Source organism: Pinus tabuliformis, chromosome 7, assembly GCF_031772625.1.
Source record: "Pinus tabuliformis cultivar Carrire ecotype Pingquan chromosome 7, CPIR1, whole genome shotgun sequence".
Lineage (NCBI taxonomy): Eukaryota > Viridiplantae > Streptophyta > Pinopsida > Pinales > Pinaceae > Pinus > Pinus tabuliformis.
In genome coordinates, this window is record NC_142293.1 from 1098053488 (window position 1) to 1098073371 (window position 19884).

Consider the following 19884-nt stretch of genomic DNA (forward strand, 5'->3'; position numbering starts at 1 on the left):
ATAAAATACAAAAAATAATTCTTTTTACAATTTACAAGATGCCCGATGGGGTCTTCATATTATGATAATGTCCCTAATTGACTTATTTACCTAAGACAATCCTAGAAGCACTTTCAATTAGTGTCTGGCCTATAAAACAAATTTCTTGGGCAAGAAACCCAAGCTCAATAATAATAACAATCATTTTTCTTTCTTTTACAAAATACAAGAATCAATAGTACATTCATATTTATGAAGACCGGACCTAGTTACACTTTCTTCAACACTCCCTCTTAACAAGGGAGGTATTCATAAATGGTACATGACTATTCTCAATATTGAAGAGGTCTCATAAGTAGAGTTGGACTAGTAATCCATCTGTATAGCATGATTATAACCAACATTGTCACATAGCAAGGCCTTGACTAGTAGCTCTATCTCTCAATAGATCAAAGCACAATGTTGGTAAGACCAATGATTATAGACACCCTCATCATTGTCTCTCAAGGTACATACCCACCCGGGTGTTCACCGAGTATGATCTTCTAGGACTATTCTTATCTTGGGTCCCCAACCCTCAAAGAATATCAATCCTCTTACCTAACTCTTATCTTGGATGTCCTACCACATCCTCAAAGAGTATCGGATGCCAGATGATTACTCAATCCTCCATTCTTTCATCCAAAATGAAGACAAGAATGATGTGCCTATCTCTCCCTCTCAACTAGGGAAGATACGTCAACCAATCCAAGCTTGTTTCTAAAATACACAAGCTTCTTATTGGGAAAGCATTTTGTCAAAATATCAGCAGTTTGATCATCGGTGAGGATATACGCCAGCTTCAATACACTAGTATTATCACAAAATCAGCTTCAGGATAGTCTAATACAGTTGGTATTATCACAATGTATTATCATAGGATCCAACAATCCTACAAACAGATCAGATAACATCTTCCTTAACCATATCGCTTCCCTGCTCACTTCATAGGCTATAATGTACTCGACCTCAACACTACTCAAAGCCACTGTCTCTTGCTTTTTGCTCATCCAAGAGACCATGGAGGATCCCAAGCTAAAACATCCTCCTGTAGTGCTTCTTCCATCCTTCTCGCTGCCTCCCCAATCGGAATCAGTAAATCCTTCAAGATGAACATCTTTTTCTTTTTCATACTTCAGGCAGTAATGGACAATTCCCTGTAGATATCTCAGTATATGCTTGGAATTTATCCAATGATCATGTCTCGGCTCCATTTGAAATTGACTGAGAACATTTACTGCAAAACATATGTCTAGCCGAGTATTCACCAAATACATCAGGGAGCCAATCAATTGTTTGTACTTAGTAGGATCCACTGGATTGGATTCAAAATTCCTTAACATTTTCAAGTTTGTGATCATCGGAGTTGACATGGGTTTGCATTCCAACATATCAAACCTTTTCAATAGCTCAATCACAGACTTTCCTTGTCCTAAGAAGATTTCATTCGGTTCTTGCCAGACTTCTAGTCCCAAATAATAACGCACAAGTCCTAAATCCTTCATATCGAATTCAGCTACCAGCATTTTCTTTCATTCTTGATTTCTTTCTTCATTACCAGTTAATAGAAGATCATCTACAAAAAAAAAGGATGATGACAAGTTCATCATTCTCTACTTTGATGTATAGATTGGGATCTGTCGTGCTTTTCCTGAAACCCAACCTTTGCAAGTATGCATCCATTCTAGCATACCATGCCCTAGGAGCTTGCTTGAGGCCATAAAGTGCCTTCTTCAATCTGCAAACATGAGTTTCTCTATCCTTTACCTCGAATCCCAATGGTTGCTCTATGTAGACTTCTTCATCTATGGTACCATTCAAGAATGTTGTTTTGACATCCATTTGATGTACCTTCCATCCCATTGATGCTGTCAGAGATATTAGAGATCGGATCGTGGTATACCTTATTGTGGGAGAAAAGGTCTCTTCATAGTCAATGCCTTCTTCCTGAGAGAAGCCTCGAGCCACAAATCTAGCCTTGAATTTATCTATGCTTCCATCTGCAACATGCTTGATCTTATACAGCCACTTAGAGGTTACCACTGATTTGTTTTCCGATCTTGGGACAATTTCCCAGACTCCATTCTTCATAATAGATTGGTATTCCTCATTCATTGCATTCTTCCATTCTTGGTGTTTGGTTGCTTCTTCGAAAGTGGAAGGTTCATTTTCAATGAGCTTCGACATGTATGCTGCATATCTTGAGTATCTTTTCGGTTTCTTGCTCTCCCTGAATCTTCCTCTTGCAGTGTGACCTTCTACTTCTTGAAGTGTAGAAGTTAACCAGTTAGGTCTCTTTCTTCTTTCAGGAAGAGAGATTGGTTCACTAGGACCTTCTTCTTCATGATGAGAGAATTCTTCTTCCTTATTAGCTTCTTCCTCAAACATAGGAAGATCCTCATTAGAATCGGATGGCAGATCTTTAGATTTCTTGAAGGCAATGCTCACATCAAAAATTACATCTCTGCTTACTTCTATTTGATGTCCTTCCTTTATGTAGATCCTGTAAGCCTTGGAAGAGTTGCTATATCCAACAAATATTCCTTTCTTGCTTGCGGGATCTAGCTTCTTTCTTTTGTCCTTGGGAATGTGAATATATACAAGACACCCAAATATCCGAAGATGATCAATATTTGGATTCTTCTCAGTGAAGACTTCTTCTGGAGTTATGTTGCCAAGTGACCTGTGAGGACTTCTATTTTGAATGTATACTACAGCCTTCGTTGCTTCTCTCCATAGGAATTTCGGTAGATCTTGATCATGGAGCATAGCCTTGACACTTTCTTCTATAGCTCTATTATTTCGTTCAACTACTCCATTATACTCAGGATCGTATGGAACTATAAGCTCCCTCTTAATCCCAGCCTCCTTATAGAAAGAAATGAGTGCTTTGGAAGTATATTCGCCTCCATTGTCTGACCTTAGAATTTTTATCTTTCTTTCTATAAGATTTCTACCTTTGCCTTGAATTCTTGAAATTTTATGAATACTTCGTCCTTGGATTTTAGTAAATAAACCCAAGTTTTCCTTAAATGATCATCAATGAAAGTAACATAATACAGATGACCTCCAAGTGATTTAGACATGGGACCACATACATCAGAGTGGATGAGATCTAGAGCCTCTTGAGCTCTAGATGTACTATTTGCAAATGGTTTCTTTGCATTCTTTCCCAGAGCACAGCCTTTGCAAACTCCTTCATGGTCTGCTTTGAGATTTGGTATCCCATCTACAATGGAGTTTAGAGTTGGCAAGATCTTGTAATGGCCCAATCTTCTATGCCAAAGTTCACATGGACTTATCTCAATGTGGACAAGTGCTTGATTTAGAGGAGATGAGAGTCTGTAGAGTCTTCCTTCTCGAACTCCAATGGTTCTAGCTTTTTCAATGCTAGAATCTTTAGCCCAAACCACTACTTTACCATCTATAAAAGCAACTCTATCTCCTTTTTCTTCTAATGATGAAACAGAAATAAGATTTTTGCACAAACCTGGAACATATAGAATGCTATTTAGATGAATGTTGCCTTCTTCTTCCAGCTCAATTGATGTAGATCCATCATCCAATGCCTTTTACCGGATAGCTCTTGTTGTCACCAAGCTCCACAGAGTATGAGGACTTCCCTTTGGATAGGTTTTGAGTTGCTTGTGATATCCAGTCATGTGTCTTGAAGCTCCACTATCTATCACCCATATATTTTCATCTTGAAATGTTCCAATGAGGGTTGAGAACAATCCTTCATTCTTTGAAGATTTGAGATCTTTGGAAGAGAAGAGACTATTCCATACTGCCTTGAAACTTTGCTTGATGAGACTTGTTAATGATGAAACTTTTCTTCAAGCTTCTTCATAATAGATTTGACATTCTTCATGCCTTGTGCGAACCATAGCTCTAATACCATATTGAAGAATCTAAGGCAAGATGACATTAATGATTCTTCTAACTATGATCACTGCTTGTGATGTCTTTTTACTTATTATGATTATCTTATTATTATTATTATAGTGTGTTCTTCAATCATCAAACAACTACCAAACCAAGAAGATCAACGAGACACAAGTACACAAGATGTAGGCTCCAAGCCAGGGCAAAACCTCTCCTCTTGAGAGGAAAACCCTTCAATCTCTTCTTATAGATTCTTTATTGACGAATACCAAGACCCTTGACCAACACTGAAGCCCTTCCAAGACCAAGATCAGCTTCTCAAGAATGTGCTTGCTTCACTGCTTTCCAAACCCAGCAAAATCTCTTCCGACAACACTACTTCGACCTCCATCCATAGCTTTTCGGCCCTAACTGCAGATCTACAACTCCCCCCCCCCCCCGACAACAGCTTCTACTTCGCACGTGTGGACTAGAATTGCTTCTTCTTTGCCTCCAGCTGCCTCGCTTGACCTTATTTGTCTTCTACATCTAGAATGGGACTTTGTTGGCCCTTCCTCCTTTAGCTCTTTTCCACTAGATCGAACATCCACAACAAAAGCTAAAACCCTAGCCCGACAGCAGAAACCCTAGAGAAAAATTGTAGAATTTCAGCCTTCTTTGCACGTGTGGAGAGAAAGAGAGAGAAAAACCCAAAATACTTCTTCTCCTTCTTCTGCCTTCTTCGCTTGCCTTTTTTTGCTTCTTGCTTCGCATGAGAGAGAGAGGAATGAATGTGTACAAATGAAGTTGAACTGTATTCTATATATAGGTCTTCCAAGGCTACGAATTCCAGCTTCTAGGCCGACTTGATGGGTTGGCAGGGCGACTTGGTCTTGGAAGGCTCACTAAAATACAAAAATAATTCTTTTTACAATTTACAAGATGCCTGATGGGGTCTTCATATTATGATAATGTCCCTAATTGACTTCTGGACCTAGGACAATCCTAGAAGCACTTTCAAAACAAATTTCTTGGGCAAGAAACCCAAGCTGAATAATAATGATAATCATTTTTCTTTCTTTTACAAAATACAAGAATCAAAAGTACATTTCATATTTATAAAGACCGAACCTAGTTACACTTTCTTCAACACCTTCCACCATTGTAAGCATCATCATCATTCAAGTTATTAATAAAAATATATATTTCTTCTGTCAATTACTGAGCGTATGCGCTCCATAAAGAATTAACATCTATCTTTATTAAGAAAAAATCTTTAGAAGAAGAATCGTAAACAGAGCACAACTCACATTTCAAGGTCATCTATAATTTATAAATATTCTGAAAGCTCATACTTCCAATGATCTAAAAGAACTATAACAGGAAGAGTTGCCCATATGAATTAGAATATAATTGTGTGAGGTATGCAAACTATGTATTAAAGAAAACAACAATGTTGTATAAGGCAACTCACCATAATATGCCATCTTGTGCAGATTCTCTTTGCTCACACGTTTGAAAACATTGCTCTTAATCTCCGCAAAATTATTTGACACAAGTAGTGCCAACAAGGCGTTGTTGTGAGATATGATTGCAGCTGATAGAGTAATTGCTTGGGCTAAAATGACAGAGGAGTGGACGAGTAAGAACAGTTAAGGGCATTACATTGATGATAATGGCAATATAAGCATAGAAGCTCTTAATAAAAGGTTTATGATTATTTTCCAGGGGGCAAAATAGAATAGAAGAACTATTAAAACTTGTTATTGAAATGAGAATATAAACGAATATTTATTTTCACTAATTATGTTATTAAACTGGGCTGTCACTCTGGAGAAGGATATTGAATGCAACAACAGCTATCATTTGGTCCAGAATGAAACGTGCAGTCTCAAATGCCATAGATTCTTTAGAGCTACTTGCAACTCCCTCTGCTGAATTGAATAGCACTTGAAGCACATCCCCTCCAAATGACTGGCAGAGTTTATCAAATATCTGTTTTCAGTGGCATATAGTTCAATTAGTACACCACATACTAAGAAAATCACAGTAAGATATGATCAGCAATGAATGAATGCAAACTTTAGCAAACACTGCATGTTCTATATACAGCTAAAAATCTTACCGCACCTCTAGTACATTAAACACCACATAAAGTTTTACAGTGCCTTGTCCTCTGATAAAATGGTAGATGAGACTAATATCTGTTTAAGAAAGGTAAAAACCAAGGCACTCTTAAGTTACAATTAAAGGTAATCCTGTGAAGTCTTATTCTTCTAGAAATTACTAAGATGCTGTCTGCAAACCAAAACTGTGACTTGTCTGTAAAAAACAGAGCTTTAGCCTCATAGTCATAGCCACCTTATGGTCATGGTATCTGACCTCAACTAGAAAAATACCTGTTACTTGGAGAAGTGCCACTCCACAAATCAATATGACTAAGCATCCTATGTCAGAAAGCTCATCAGCACACGGCCTCTGGAACTGCCTGCTCATTTCATTATCAGATCATCTGGTACCGTTATAGATGACAAATTATCATTACAAGTATGTTCAAAGTAATCAGAGTTTAATGAACAATGAAAATATATTATAGAATTATGTTGAAGGGAACACAATATTTCACATATCATGCACTAAAATATAGAGAATTGGTAAAGACAATGCTTTGGAAGCAAATATTTATTAGCCACTGCTAGAACAATCATCCTCCTGGTAATTTCCAAATAAAGACGAGTAGAACAAAACATTTGTGCCCTCACCTGACCGTCAAGCATCTCCATGTGAATGCCAGTATCTTTGCTGGCATGATAGTCAATAATGATAGAAAGGAATCAAGGCACACAAAAAATCCTACATCAATAAGCTGCATCAGCATGGATAAGACTCGTTAAGTAACATGGGAAAATTTAAAAATCCAAAAGAAGCACACAGTTCATAAGTCTAAAAACAATTACAAAAATACTGCTAAATTATTTCAAATAAATTCTCCTGAAGCTCGCTATTCCAAAAATTTATGATTCTTTTTTACAGTAAAATCTGAATTTTCAGCACAAGAATTCAAATTGTAGTTCTGCACCAGCCCAATAATATCCTAAATAGTTATAGGCCTTCTAACAGTCTTAGATAATGACCATGTTGACTATAAATGGTATGGAGACCAGAATCATCATAGAAACAATTTCCAATACATAACATTAAATTTGATAAATTCTTGCCATCTCTAGAGTCTTGCTCTCGGGACAACCAGAGTGTGGCTTCAAGGTTTTCCCGAGAAGGAACTTCTCCAAGTGGATTACAGTGCTTCAAAACAGAGTATAATTGGATAACTGTACTTTGAAACAGAGTTAAATACACAAAAACTGCTCACCAATTCACATCTCCAGGGAACATGGAACATTGTATTGTAAACCCTCTGTCTCTTTTTATCATTTCCTACTGATGTTGTGCTTCGCAGAGAACTGCCTCCATATATTTCACCGAAAAAATATTGGAATGGGGACATCCCAACATATGTAGGATCTGAGTAAACACAAAACCAAGACTAAATTTAGTAAAAGGTATCAATACCCAATGGAAATAATAATCAGTACAAGTAAATCAGATTCTTTTATTTTTCTTCCTTATGCAGAAAAGATTGGTAAAACTATATACATAGCAGGAAAACTTACTAAGTTCTCTGATCCTTGATCCTAATTTTGTTTTCAAAGACTACTATAATTTACTTCTTTGTTGGTTCTGAAGCAAAATATACATTCTACATAGTATTACTTACAGCCAAAACATGTCCCAATTTTTGGAAATGGGCAGATTGATACATATTATTTGCAAGTCCATATGGGAACTGGCTTCAAGCCATTTACCAACCAATTCCCTCTAACAAGCCAAATCTAAAAGGAATCCAGTAATTTGCATCTCCACCCCAAAAAAAACCTATTCAAAACACTTTAGAATGAACCACAGAGGAACCCCTAAAGCCATCCTCTGGAAGCTTGTAAAATGCTAAAATATGACAGAGTAATAGACCTGAGTTGTATACTAATAGATAGCAAAGCCTTGTGAAATCACTCAAGTTTCTATGATCTTTGTGTCTTATGTCAGCTGAAGGTGCAAATTTACATGCAACATGTTCAATGAAATTTGCAGAGCAGTTTTTAAATGAAGTGACATCCTGAAAGAAAATTATGTCGGGACCTCGGGGAAAAATTAATTGAAATTGAAATGATGTCTTTCTCATTTCTTCAGTCTTCCCTTATTCCTATCATATAATCAGCTAGCTGAGGAAATGGAAATATTTGCTTCTTTGTTGGTTCTAAAGGCAAATAGACATTCTACATAGTATAACTTAACATAGCCAAAACCTGTCCCAATTTTCTCAAATGGGCAGATTGATACATCTTATATTTGCAGGTCCTTATGGGAACTGACTTCAATCGGCAGCAGGGGCAGAAGATGGGGGCCAATATGATCACTCAATGGATTTCTTGAGTCAATTGAACTAGAGGATACAAACCTATACAAATAGATAATTGGGTGGACATCTTTTTGCATCAGGAAATCAATCAAAAACCTGTTCATTGCTCCTTCGAAACCAGCCTCAAAACTCTTGAACTATAGGCGTGGTTTTGTTATGTAGAGGGGTGTGTGGGAAAATGTCTATAATGAACTGACACCGATGGTGGGGACCAGGTGGGGTAGGTCCCTGCCCTATAGTCTAACGGATTCAAATGAAGAAAACTTCCCTTTATAAAGAAAGACAAAGATCATCCCCAATCAATAGAAAGATAGTGTGATAGATAGTAGTGTCGCCTTTTTCCAAATAGATACGTGCTGGCTGGTGCATTAGTGTCCCACCAGGGCCTAGAAACAATCTTCGATCATCTTGATTGATTGCTTAGTCCACCAACCCTAGATTGGAAAGTGGTACTTCATATAGATATGGCAATAGTTTGTTCTTGTGTGCCCACTTCTTCTCATCCAAAGGTGACCCAATATAATAAATTAATAATATATATGCTATTATATATATGCCTACGCTGAAACAAACAGGGAGTGCAGTGCCAAGTGGGAGTTAATACTCTTTAAATCCAATTTGACTGAACCAGGACAACATAAACCGATGGTGGATCATCAACCATCGAGCATTGGTGGCTCACCTCCATCCACCTCTATTTGAAACACTAATACTTACAATTGAACGTTGACAGGGCTTTCCAACCTGCCAGGGCTGAGTGATGCTCTCTTCAACTGTCTTGGTCAAATGCATCATTTTATTATTCCATATGGACTTTGAGTAAAATTTCGGATTGATTTCATTCCACCACACACCAAGTAAAGGTTCCTATTCAGTAAAAGGTTCTCCCCACTCCCCTATGAAAGTGAAATCTCATTACCTGGAAAATTCAATTCAATGCTATGCTCATTATAAATGGGGAGGCAAGGTGGGCAGGTGATCCCTCCCTTTTATCCCTTCTCGATAGGAGCTATTCTAGGGTCAGAAATGCACTAGAACTCTTGAATCACCGAGTTGACCCTAACCCTCATCATGCTCACCTTTGCATCTCTATGATGGAACGTGGACTTTATTTTTGGATTCAATGTTCTAGCTGGTATTACAAGATATGTGAAAATAAGATGTGGGATCATTGATTGGAGCAAAAAGTTGGGTGGCTGAAACCAAGGTGTTAAATTTTTTAAACTGGTAAATGACATATTATTTATGAGCAAACTTCCTTGCTGATTTTTTATTATTTTTTCAGCTTGCTGAACAAAATGTATTACCAGTGATTTTAACTCATAAATTTAATTTTGAATGGCAGCAAAATTAGCAGCCAATTTCAATTGCTCAAATACACAAAATGTTGCCCTTCAAAATTCAGCTTTTCATTTATAAATTTCTTCCAAGCTTACAAGGGCCTTCCCAACAGGGAAAATAAATGGCCACTGAGGAAATATCACACACAGAAAAACCTGAAAACTTCCAGCTGAGAAATTTCTCTTCAGCCCTCAATTTTGCATTTGTACAGCCTGCTTCCCAAGCCACCTTTCCATCTGTTCCACGTGCTATTAGTCTGCCCGCACACATGAGAGGAAATCTGGGCAACTTTCTGAGCCTGCCTGCGCACATGTGAGTCCGTACAAGCTCGTACAGCCTCCTGCCCATGCACATCTGGTCCATACTATGCCTTTCCTGCTGCTCTAGACCTGCCCAAACTGTCTCCTGTCCCTACCTATGTTGTACAGCCTCCTGTGTTCAATCTACAGCACACACATGTGCCTTCTTTACTGCAAAGTCACTTTCTGAATACTTCTCTCCTTTTGCTCCTTGTACTCTTCCTCTAGCTGTTGCACACTGAGTGAATGTCCTTCCCCACCCAATCACTGAGATCCTTACTGTCACTGTGTCATGTGCTCACTAATGTGTCTTCTCCCTTAGTCTAGCCTTCCATTAATAAGTCTGACTAATGACTCAATCAAAAACCCTAATCTCCAAAGTGATTGGCGACTGAGATGAAATCTCAACTTCACTTGAGATCAACAGTTGTGATTTATCTAATTCACTAATACAAATAGTCTTTGCATTTCATTAGATCAACTCACTTTTCTCATAAAAAGAAATTACTTTAATAAATAAAGTCATTGCTAAGGTTAAGAGTCAATTACGTGACTTCCTCACGCCTTCACACTTAGGCCTGTACAGAAGTACCTGCCTGAGCTACAAACATCAACACAGAGTGCTCATCCTTCTAGGCCATGCTGATACTTCTCCCTCAAGTATGCATGCCCTGTTTTTGGATTCACTGATTCAATCTCCCTTCAGTCCTAAGATTGCTAAGGTTAAGAGTCAATTACGTGACTTCCACACACCTTCACACTTAGGCCTGTACAGAAGTACCTGCCTGAGCTACAAACATCAACACAGAGTGCTCATCCTTCTAGGCCAGGCTGATACTTCTCCCTCAAGTATGCATGCCCTGTTTTTGGATTCATTTATTCAATCTCCCTTCAGTCCTAAGACAACATCTTAGGTGTCATGTCCCCATTTTTATTCTTCTTCATAGTACAGCCAGGCTAGATTTCCAAGGCAAGGGATGGCCAGGTCAGTGGAGCAAGTTTATGTCATCAAGGGTCCCAATGGAGTTTTGAGGAGTTTTTAAGGGATTTGATGGCATTCTCTTGGCATATTCCATCATCCGCACAGTTTGTCTTTCGTTCCGTCGCATTCCGACAACTTTCAAAAATCAGCATTATTATTGGGCATAACTTGATTAATTATGCTCGAGGTGGCATTCCGGGGAGATTAATTGATGGAACACCTCAATGTAATAGCTCGTTGGAACCGTAACAAGAAGCTCTATAGGATGGGATGCTGAGAAGAGACTTCTAGTGGCCAAAAAGAGTATGGTGGGCGATTTGCCATTTTCCTTAGCTAGAAATGACTTTAATTAGTCATTTAATTAAGAAAAAAACAATTAATTGGAGAAAAAGGGCCAAAAGTGACTTAAGTGAAATAAAATAAAATTAAAGGTCACTTAAGATAAAGTCAATGGAGAAGCTTCTAGAATAATAATAAAATAAGATGCTTCTAGAGGCTTGGAGATCTATCCACCAGATCTATAAAGGGGAGGAGGGGATCATTAGGGTACATCTTGGATCTGATATTGTTTCTTGTATGAGAGGTTGAGAACCCGGTTCTCTACTTCAGCAGTAGCCCCAAGACGGAAACCCTTGGGTGATTCAGTGAGAGTGGGCGAGCACCCATCTCTTCCCTTTGGTGAATCCATTCAGGATTCACATGTTGCAGTTTATTGGTTTTCAGTTTGTTTTGGAGGCCGATTGCAGCATTATTGTAGATCTGTTTGAGGCCAGTTTATCTCAGCTATATGGGTTGTATGTCCATGTAAACCCCAGTTTATATAATATAATAAAACTGAGATTGTTCCTGTTCACTGTGTTATGGGATTGCAGTGCTTTTTCTGTTTAATTTTACATGGCAATCTTCTGTTAAGTGAATAATATTTTTATGTGAAGTCTGTTCCAAAATTTGGGACATTACATTAGAGTGGTCTTCATCCAGCTTCAAATGCTCCAATTCCAGTCCCAAATGATCCAAATCCAACTATTTCACTGGTTTCAAGTAGTTTGTTTCTTGGCATTTATAAACACTGTAGGACACCATAAACCAGCTTGCAAAACCTTATATGCATTAGCTTTTCCTCCAACATGACCCCCAGCAATTCCCTGATGCCATTCCCATTAATAATTCCTTCCTTTCATGATCCAACACACACAGCATTAGAATTCCATCAGTCCCTAATTTATACAATTGTCCTGCAGTTAAATGACAATCTGCAGCTCACACCAGAAAATGACATCTCTGAGTTGCAGACTCATTCTCAGGGGCCAAAGCTGTAGTCAGGAAAAGGGTAATTTATGCTAGATGCTCAAGAACAGACTCGATTCTGAAAAGATCAGCATCTGGAAGCTGGTCATCCACTGAACCCCCCGATTCCCCTTAATGAACCAATTCCTTCTAACAAGCCAAATCTAAAAGGAATCCAGTAACTTGCACCCCCACCCCAAAAAAATCATCCAAAGTACTTTAGAAACAACCACAGAAGAATCCCTAAAGCTATTCTCTGGAAGCTTGTAAAATACTAACATATGACAGAATAAGAGTTGTATACTAATAGAAAGCCAATCCTTCGGAAATAACTCAAGTTTGTGTGTTCTTTGTGTCATATGCCAGCTGAATGTGCAAAGTTATATACAACATGTTCAAGGCAATTTGCAGAGCAGTTTTTAGATGAAGGAGGTGATATCCTGAAAGAAAGTTCTGCCAGAGCCCGGGGGAAAAATTAATTGAAATTAAAAGGATGCCTTTCTCGTTTCTTCTGTCTTCTCTTATTCCTCTCATTTACTCAGGTAGTTACAGTATCAGCCTAAGACCATTTAGTAGATGGTGGTCTCTGTGATCATGGTGGAAAATGTTAATGGAGGTGAGGGGGAAAATATTGGTGGCAGCATGGTGATTCTGGTTTCAAAGTTATTGTTAATGCTGTTGAAATCACCATCACAAAAATATGTCATAGAACTCCCAAAGTCAAAAGAGGAGCAAGTTGTACACAAAGGTATCTCAAGAAAGAAAGAAATTGACAAATGTGGAGCAGCCACCCAACTAGAACTAGGAGGCTATCCAAAGGAGCAATGCAATGACCCAACCTGAATACATCAATGGCATGGATAATATGCATGAAAAAACAATTATTCTGATAATATTAATCAAGCAAAACTCACTGCAATAGGAGTGCAAGATAAGTGGACTGTGCCATGCCTGTCCAAGAACTACCAAGGGAGGTAAACTGTCTTCCTAACTGCGACATTCGCTTCACAAAGAATGAGGTGAATTTGAAGCACACAAGACAATATGAAACACTCTTCATAACTGACCCCCACTAACTGCCAAAAAATACAAAACGACAGTTGCTATAATTAGAAACCCTACCAACCCATGGGAAACCCCACCCAACATGACTTTATTACATATTACACTACTGTTAACCACTAGCCAATAAAATTTTCCTCTTAATGAGGAATTAGACTTAGACTCCCATGAAGCCAGAAGACATTAAATTTCACTTTCTACAGTGTGAAGTTGGGTTTTACATAACAGTTACGGTTCACAGACGTTCAAAAGTTATGGTGGGAGTTTGAGCTGGAAAATCGATGACCGAAAGCAAATCAGTGTCACTATTCTACCAATTAGTGTACTGTCTCATGTACTGGCCTAAGGCAAGTGGACAGCCTTGTGTTGAAACTCTCTGTCAATGCCCTTCGAAGGTTCATTCTACAAGCTTAAATGCTATTGTTTTGGTGGACTTGACTGGTTTTCTTTGGATCTAGTTTTGAATGGGGTTGTCATGGATGATCCATGAGATTATGACCAAAAATGTTGATACCAACACATTCACAATCTTCCACAAGTAGCAATCCACAAAGCAAATTTAACCGTACTCAATGCACGAGACAAAGATGGGGCATGACCCTTGCTTTGGGCCTTAAAGCAGGCCAATCCTGATGGAAGACAATGTCAAGGGGGGGTCCTTGCTTGAGGCAGAATATCTATTAAAGGTCAATGTAGGTATCCTATGAAGAGATCAAGGATAACAGATAACTTGTCTGCTACAAAAAGGTAATTGTTCAATGTCAAGTAGTTGCACATTCGCTAGCTGCAAATTTAAGTCATCACATTCTTTTCCAAATGCTTCAGAGAGAGGCCCCTACCAATCTGGTATTAACCATATCTAATGTGGCATGTACTTTGCAGCCTTTCCTCACAAACTTCGACAATGCAACTACCAACTACCAATCTTCATAGCAATTTTCTGATCAAATGATCTTTCACAATTTTCAGATTAGATTAACTTCAACAACAATAATGGAAACATCACATAATGCAAAAATGATGTGGGTCAACCTTGCTTTGATACCACTTGCAATGCCCCAAGCTGAATACTAGCAAAGAGCAGCACTACAAAAAGAATAAAAGATAAGTGGACCGCACACACTTATGTCCAAGAACTACTAAGGGAAGCACACCAATTTACCAACTGTGACACTCCTAGTCAAATTGTTGGTGCAGGATCACTTGTTATGCTTTTGTGTTGTCTACTCTCGTAACCTTGATTCAAAGCATAGGAGACTTGGGTATTGAATAGTTTCATCTTTTCTGACTATGGAATGTCTTTTTGGAGGGGACTTGAACGTGCTGATTAGCAGTTTTGGCAAGCAGACTTGGTCCCCTTGCAAGGTTGCACTTCAAATGTTTGACCCCAATAGGAAACAAAAAAAGATTGACAATTGCAGTTGGTTCACTTTGGACAAACTACCAATAGGGTCATGACATGGGTCAAGCTCCGTTGTATCGGATTTATGGCCCTCTAGAGGATATGGCCTTCTCTGAAAAGGCTTGCCCAGTTGATGTGTTTATGGATATGATGGGCTCTTATTATTTTTCAATACAACCTCTTTATCACTAAGGAGTACTTGGTTTATTCACCTCCTTCAACTTCAATTAAGTTGAATGTAACATTTTTGGAGTCAGGATTTTCGTTCTTGATACAGAGAGTTTGGAACCTCTTTCCTAGGCCAATGGGAGCTCAGGGATGGATCCTTTGGTGGGAGGCCATCTTTTGTCACACTAAGAGAGCATGGGATCAGATGATGGCTTGTAGACTGAAAAAGGACCTACCAGAGGCACAGCTTAGACTTGAGAAGGTTAGCATCTTTCCTTGAAGAGAATCTTCATAATAGGCCTCTTCAAGAGCAGGCTGCACAGCTGGAGATGGTTGTTTGTAGAAGTGAGGACTACATTGCTAAATGTGCTCAGATCCATTTCTTCTTTTAGTGGATTCACGAAAAGGATGAAGCCCCAAAATCTCCTTTGATTTCTTGAAGAGGGAAGTGGTTGTAGACAAAGTTTTTGGTCTACAAAGGGTAAATGAATCTGTTCTAAACTAAGTTACCTAGCACATCCAAAAGGGTCATGTACCACGAATCCAGTATGTCAAACACAAATTCATGAGGACACATGTCAAACACACATTTGGCTTGTGTCTTGTTCAAAGGACATGTGCCACAAGCATGTCCCATGATTCCAACACGCCCCTCCAAAAGGCTATGTGTTTCCTAATGATGTGGGATTGTACAGCAATGTTAAGTTGGCATTAGCCAACATGGATCTTAATCAACTGGTGCTAGAGCCGGCCACTTTTGATGATGGTGATCCTCATAAGGGGTCATTCTCCACACTAGCAAGTACAAATATTGGATTGTATATAGTGCATGGAGGAGAGAGCAGTGGCAGGGATGTTGACTTTGATGATGACGACATGTTAGAGGACCACTGACAATCACAAGCTATGAGATTTTTACACCTATGGTTTTAGTATCTACTCTATTTTGTATTTTCCATTAACATTCCCACCTATAGTAGCAATGACTCAATAACTATGAAATACATTTTGATTTTGATGACTTAAGGAGAAAATCACAATTTATGGTTCTAGCTTCTTGTGTGTTTGCCATTTGATCATGATTGATGTCGTACTAGTTGTATGATTTTACTTTGTATCACCATCATGTAAATGTTTTAGTTTCCAAATTCTAAAAAATTGAATCACTAATTTGTTAATATGTGTGTGTGCTGGACACCTAGTCTGTAAGGGTTGGCGTGTAAGAACTCCAACAATAATGGGGATTCCAAGAGACCTTGGAAGATGAATCCAATGGTCATGAACATTGTATTTATATTTCTATCATCCTAATGAAAACGCAAATCATGCTTATCCTTTATTTTGGTTGCATTTTCCAACAGTGGTATTAGAGCAGGTCTTGCTTAGAAGCCCGTCAGATCTGCCTCTCTAGGTTTGTCAATTTATATTTCTATCATCTTAATGAAAATGCAACTCACACTTATATTTTATTCTGGTTGCACATTCCAACAGTCGTATCAGAGCAAGTCTTACTCAGAAACCTGTCAGATCTGCCTCTCTAAGTTTGTCAGATCTGCAATCCTGAAATACTTGGCAGTTTCTCTCTGTACGCACAGCTTTGCCATTCTAGGCACTACTCTATCCCTATCCTGGCATTTTCTCAAACCTGTCAACTGCCATTTCTCTGTCTCTCTATCCATTTGCATAACGTTCCAAGATTTTCTCATCTGTGTTCTGCCCACATTGGTGTTACACTGCGATGTCGTGGTATTTGATGCAGAAACCATAATTTTGAGTGTAAAAATGTCGAATTTTATGCCTTTCGACGATGAATTTGTGGGATTTCATTCAGCAGCATAGGATCGAGCAGTGGATTCATGGATTCTCATTCTGAGACATAGTTTGAAGGGGTATTTTAATTGGAATTCGACAACGTTGTAGAATCTGCATTGCTTTTTGCCGATTGTCGGAGCTTTGGAACATGATTGATAGAATATATTGTGCCAGTGTGCCACACAGCAGAGGTTTGCTTCTAGTGCTCGAGGCCATCGTGTCACAGATGTTAGAGCCGATAACTGGCTGTCATCCCTTTTCGGGCTTAATTCAGCCAAATCTGCCACAGAAAGCATGAAAAGAGTCATTGTGGTGAATGACATTGCAGCCCCAGGGTTTGTGTAGCAAAATGAATGGGCATTCTAAGTCTTACCCAGAGAGGCCTGATCAGGCTAACTGTTCTCATTACATATGCACTGGTTTTTGTGGATATGGAATGAATTGTCATTTCCATCATCCCACTAACATTAAGCAGCAACTGCAAGTTGCTCGAAACAGAGGTGAACTTCCTAAAAGAGAGACACAATGCCAGCCAGTTTTATATGAAGACTGAAACGTAAATTTGGTGCAGTGAAGCACATTTTTGTGGACAAGCATAGTGTCGGGCATGCCTACCTACGTTTTGATGGTGCAACATCTGCAATTGGTGCACAACATGCTCTTCACGGCAGATGGTTTTCTGGAAAAATGATTATAGCAACATTCATGCTGTCTTATACATACAAGGAAAAATTTCCCGACAGCAAATGAGCTGGGCCTAAACAAATTTAGGCATTTCAAGGAAAGAAAGGAGGAAGTTGCAGAACCAGAAGCTGACCCAAAGGGGGATCAGAGGACAATGTTTGCTTACCAGATATGCTTCAAGGCGGATGATACGAGTTTTTCTCAAGAGTTGGAAAGGTATGTGATGTGAGGCTTATAATGGACCGCAATTCTAGGTGGTCAAAAAGTGTTGGGTATATTGAGTTTTATGATGCCATGTCAGTTCCAATGGCAATAGCATTATCTTGTCAGTTGTTGCTTGGTCAGCCTGTAATGCTGAAACCATTAGAGGGCTAAGAGATACCTAATTCAATCATGTTGCTAGGGTTGTTGGAATTGTTGGCGGTTTTATTGGGCCTTATTCTAGTGGAGCCAGAAGATTGTACATTGGTAATCTCCATTTCAACATAACCGAGGATCAGCTTTGCCTGCTTTTCGAGCCATTTGTGCCATTAAGCTTGTTCAATTGCCTACTAATCTAGAAACTGGCCACTGCAAGATGTTTTGGATTTGTGGTCTTTGGAGACCCTTATATTGCAGAGATGGAGTTATTCAAGAGAAGTACACTATTAACGACATAATAGTTGAAGCTGAAAGGGTTCATGAGCTTATGCCATAAGGCGGTGGCTTGCTTTGGAAGAAACAACAAAAAGATGGTAACTTGCAAATAGTGTTTTTGGTAGGTTTCTTAGTTAAATTGTTTGGTAAAAAGGTACATTTTCAGTAGAGGCTGACACCCTTCTTGAGTTTGCCACATGGAGGATCATAGTTTTTTTATCTTCATCCATGTGAACATTCTAGAAACATATTCATCCTCACTTTGTTTGGGATAAGAGGGGCTTGACATAAGTGATTGAAAGTGAAGCTTCTAGTTTTGAAGCCCTATCAAATCAAGCACGTACAAGCGAGCTTGCGCAACAGTTATATCATCTTCTCACCTTGTATCTGATAGGGGGAACTGATGATCAACTACCAGTTTCGAAGAGCCTAAGCCAGAGTCTGAACCAAAGCCTTAATTATGAACTAGAACCAAAGTTGTCACCAGAGTCAAAGTTAAGAGCCTCATTCAATTTGCAGTCATCTTCAAACAAACATATGTGAGCACTTCGAATAGCAGAAGACAACAACTTCTTGCCAAATTTGGAAATGTTCTCGAAATTGTTGAGCCTTAGAGCAAAGTTCTATCAATTTGCAGTCATCTTCAAACTAACATCAGGGAGCACTTCCATCAGCAAAAGACTTCAACTTCTAGCCAAATTCAAAATTGTTCTAGGAACTGCAACAAGCATTCCAAAGTTGGTGGTCAGCCTTAAACCACCACAGGTTGAGACCTCGAGTTCTCCCACCTCATTGGGTTTGTGGTCTTCCTTAAAAACCACCATTTCAAAAAGCACATCTTAGTCATTGGAGTACATCCCGTCATTGGTTGCCATGCATTTTTTCAATTTTGTGTTCCAGCTCTCTTATTGGACTCATATACAACCCTTCATATTAACAGGGGAAATGTTGGACACCTAATCTGTAAGGGTTAGAGTGTAAGCACTCCAACAGTCATGGGGAGACTAAGAGACCTTGGAAGATGAATCCAATGGTCATGAACATTGTATTTATATTTTTATCATCTTAATGAAAATGCAATTCACACTTATCTTTTATTCTGGTTGCACATTCCAACATTATGTATGTATAAGGCATATTTTGGTTCTGTCACAAGTTGATACATGGCATGGTTCATGGCACAGCAGTGTAGCTTGAAGGCGTATTTGGTTTTTTCCCAAGTTCGAATCCAAGTGAATTGATCTGGCCTAACTGTGGCTCTCAGTTAAGCTCGAAGGCATATATTTTGATTTTGTCACTAGTTCGAGTCTAAGTGAAAGCAATTTTGATGAATAGTAGTGAATGAGGAACACCACTAAATTGGTAATCAGTTTGGTTATGCCTGGTGGTCACGAGTTTGAGTCCTGTCAGGTTTGCCGGTTTTTTTTATTAATTGAAAAATGCATTTTGTCGAATCTTTAAGCAAAGAGGCGAAGTGCATTCTGTCGAACGCATACCAGAAAAGTGCATTTTGTAGACTGCAGATCGGAAAGGTGCATTTTGTTGATTAATTAATTTTCGTGATGTTTTATGGGGCAATTTGAGGTGGGAATTAATTTTTGAAAAGGGGCAAATGGCAAGAATGTTTTTGTAATCTATAATGGGGGCAATAAAAGTCATGAAATGTTATGGAGCTTATGAATAGGTACAAGAAAAGGAGAAGATGCTACTATTGAAGAATGAAGAACAGGTTGAATTGAAATGAACAAATATGTTTTGCGCTTGTGGATCCAATTTGAAAGATTGTGAAAAGTGATCCACCATGTTTTGGTGAAAGAGGTCAGTGCCTCAATCCGGTTGGAGCCTACAAACTTCA

General features: G+C 38.8%; 1 protein-coding gene across 1 annotated transcript in view; it reads right to left on the bottom strand.

Moving 5' to 3' along the window:
• Positions 1 to 19884, bottom strand: part of LOC149251381 (protein POLLEN DEFECTIVE IN GUIDANCE 1-like) — an 87405-nt gene that overhangs the window by 17695 nt on the left and 49826 nt on the right. Inside the window, exons 2-7 of the mRNA XM_089459396.1 lie at positions 7253 to 7404; positions 6645 to 6748; positions 6282 to 6370; positions 6013 to 6086; positions 5727 to 5877; positions 5357 to 5524 (exon numbers count right to left, since the gene is read on the bottom strand). Of these exons, the coding sequence (XP_089315522.1) occupies positions 5357 to 5524; positions 5727 to 5877; positions 6013 to 6086; positions 6282 to 6370; positions 6645 to 6748; positions 7253 to 7404 (738 nt within the window). The remainder of the gene's footprint in view (positions 1 to 5356; positions 5525 to 5726; positions 5878 to 6012; positions 6087 to 6281; positions 6371 to 6644; positions 6749 to 7252; positions 7405 to 19884) is intronic.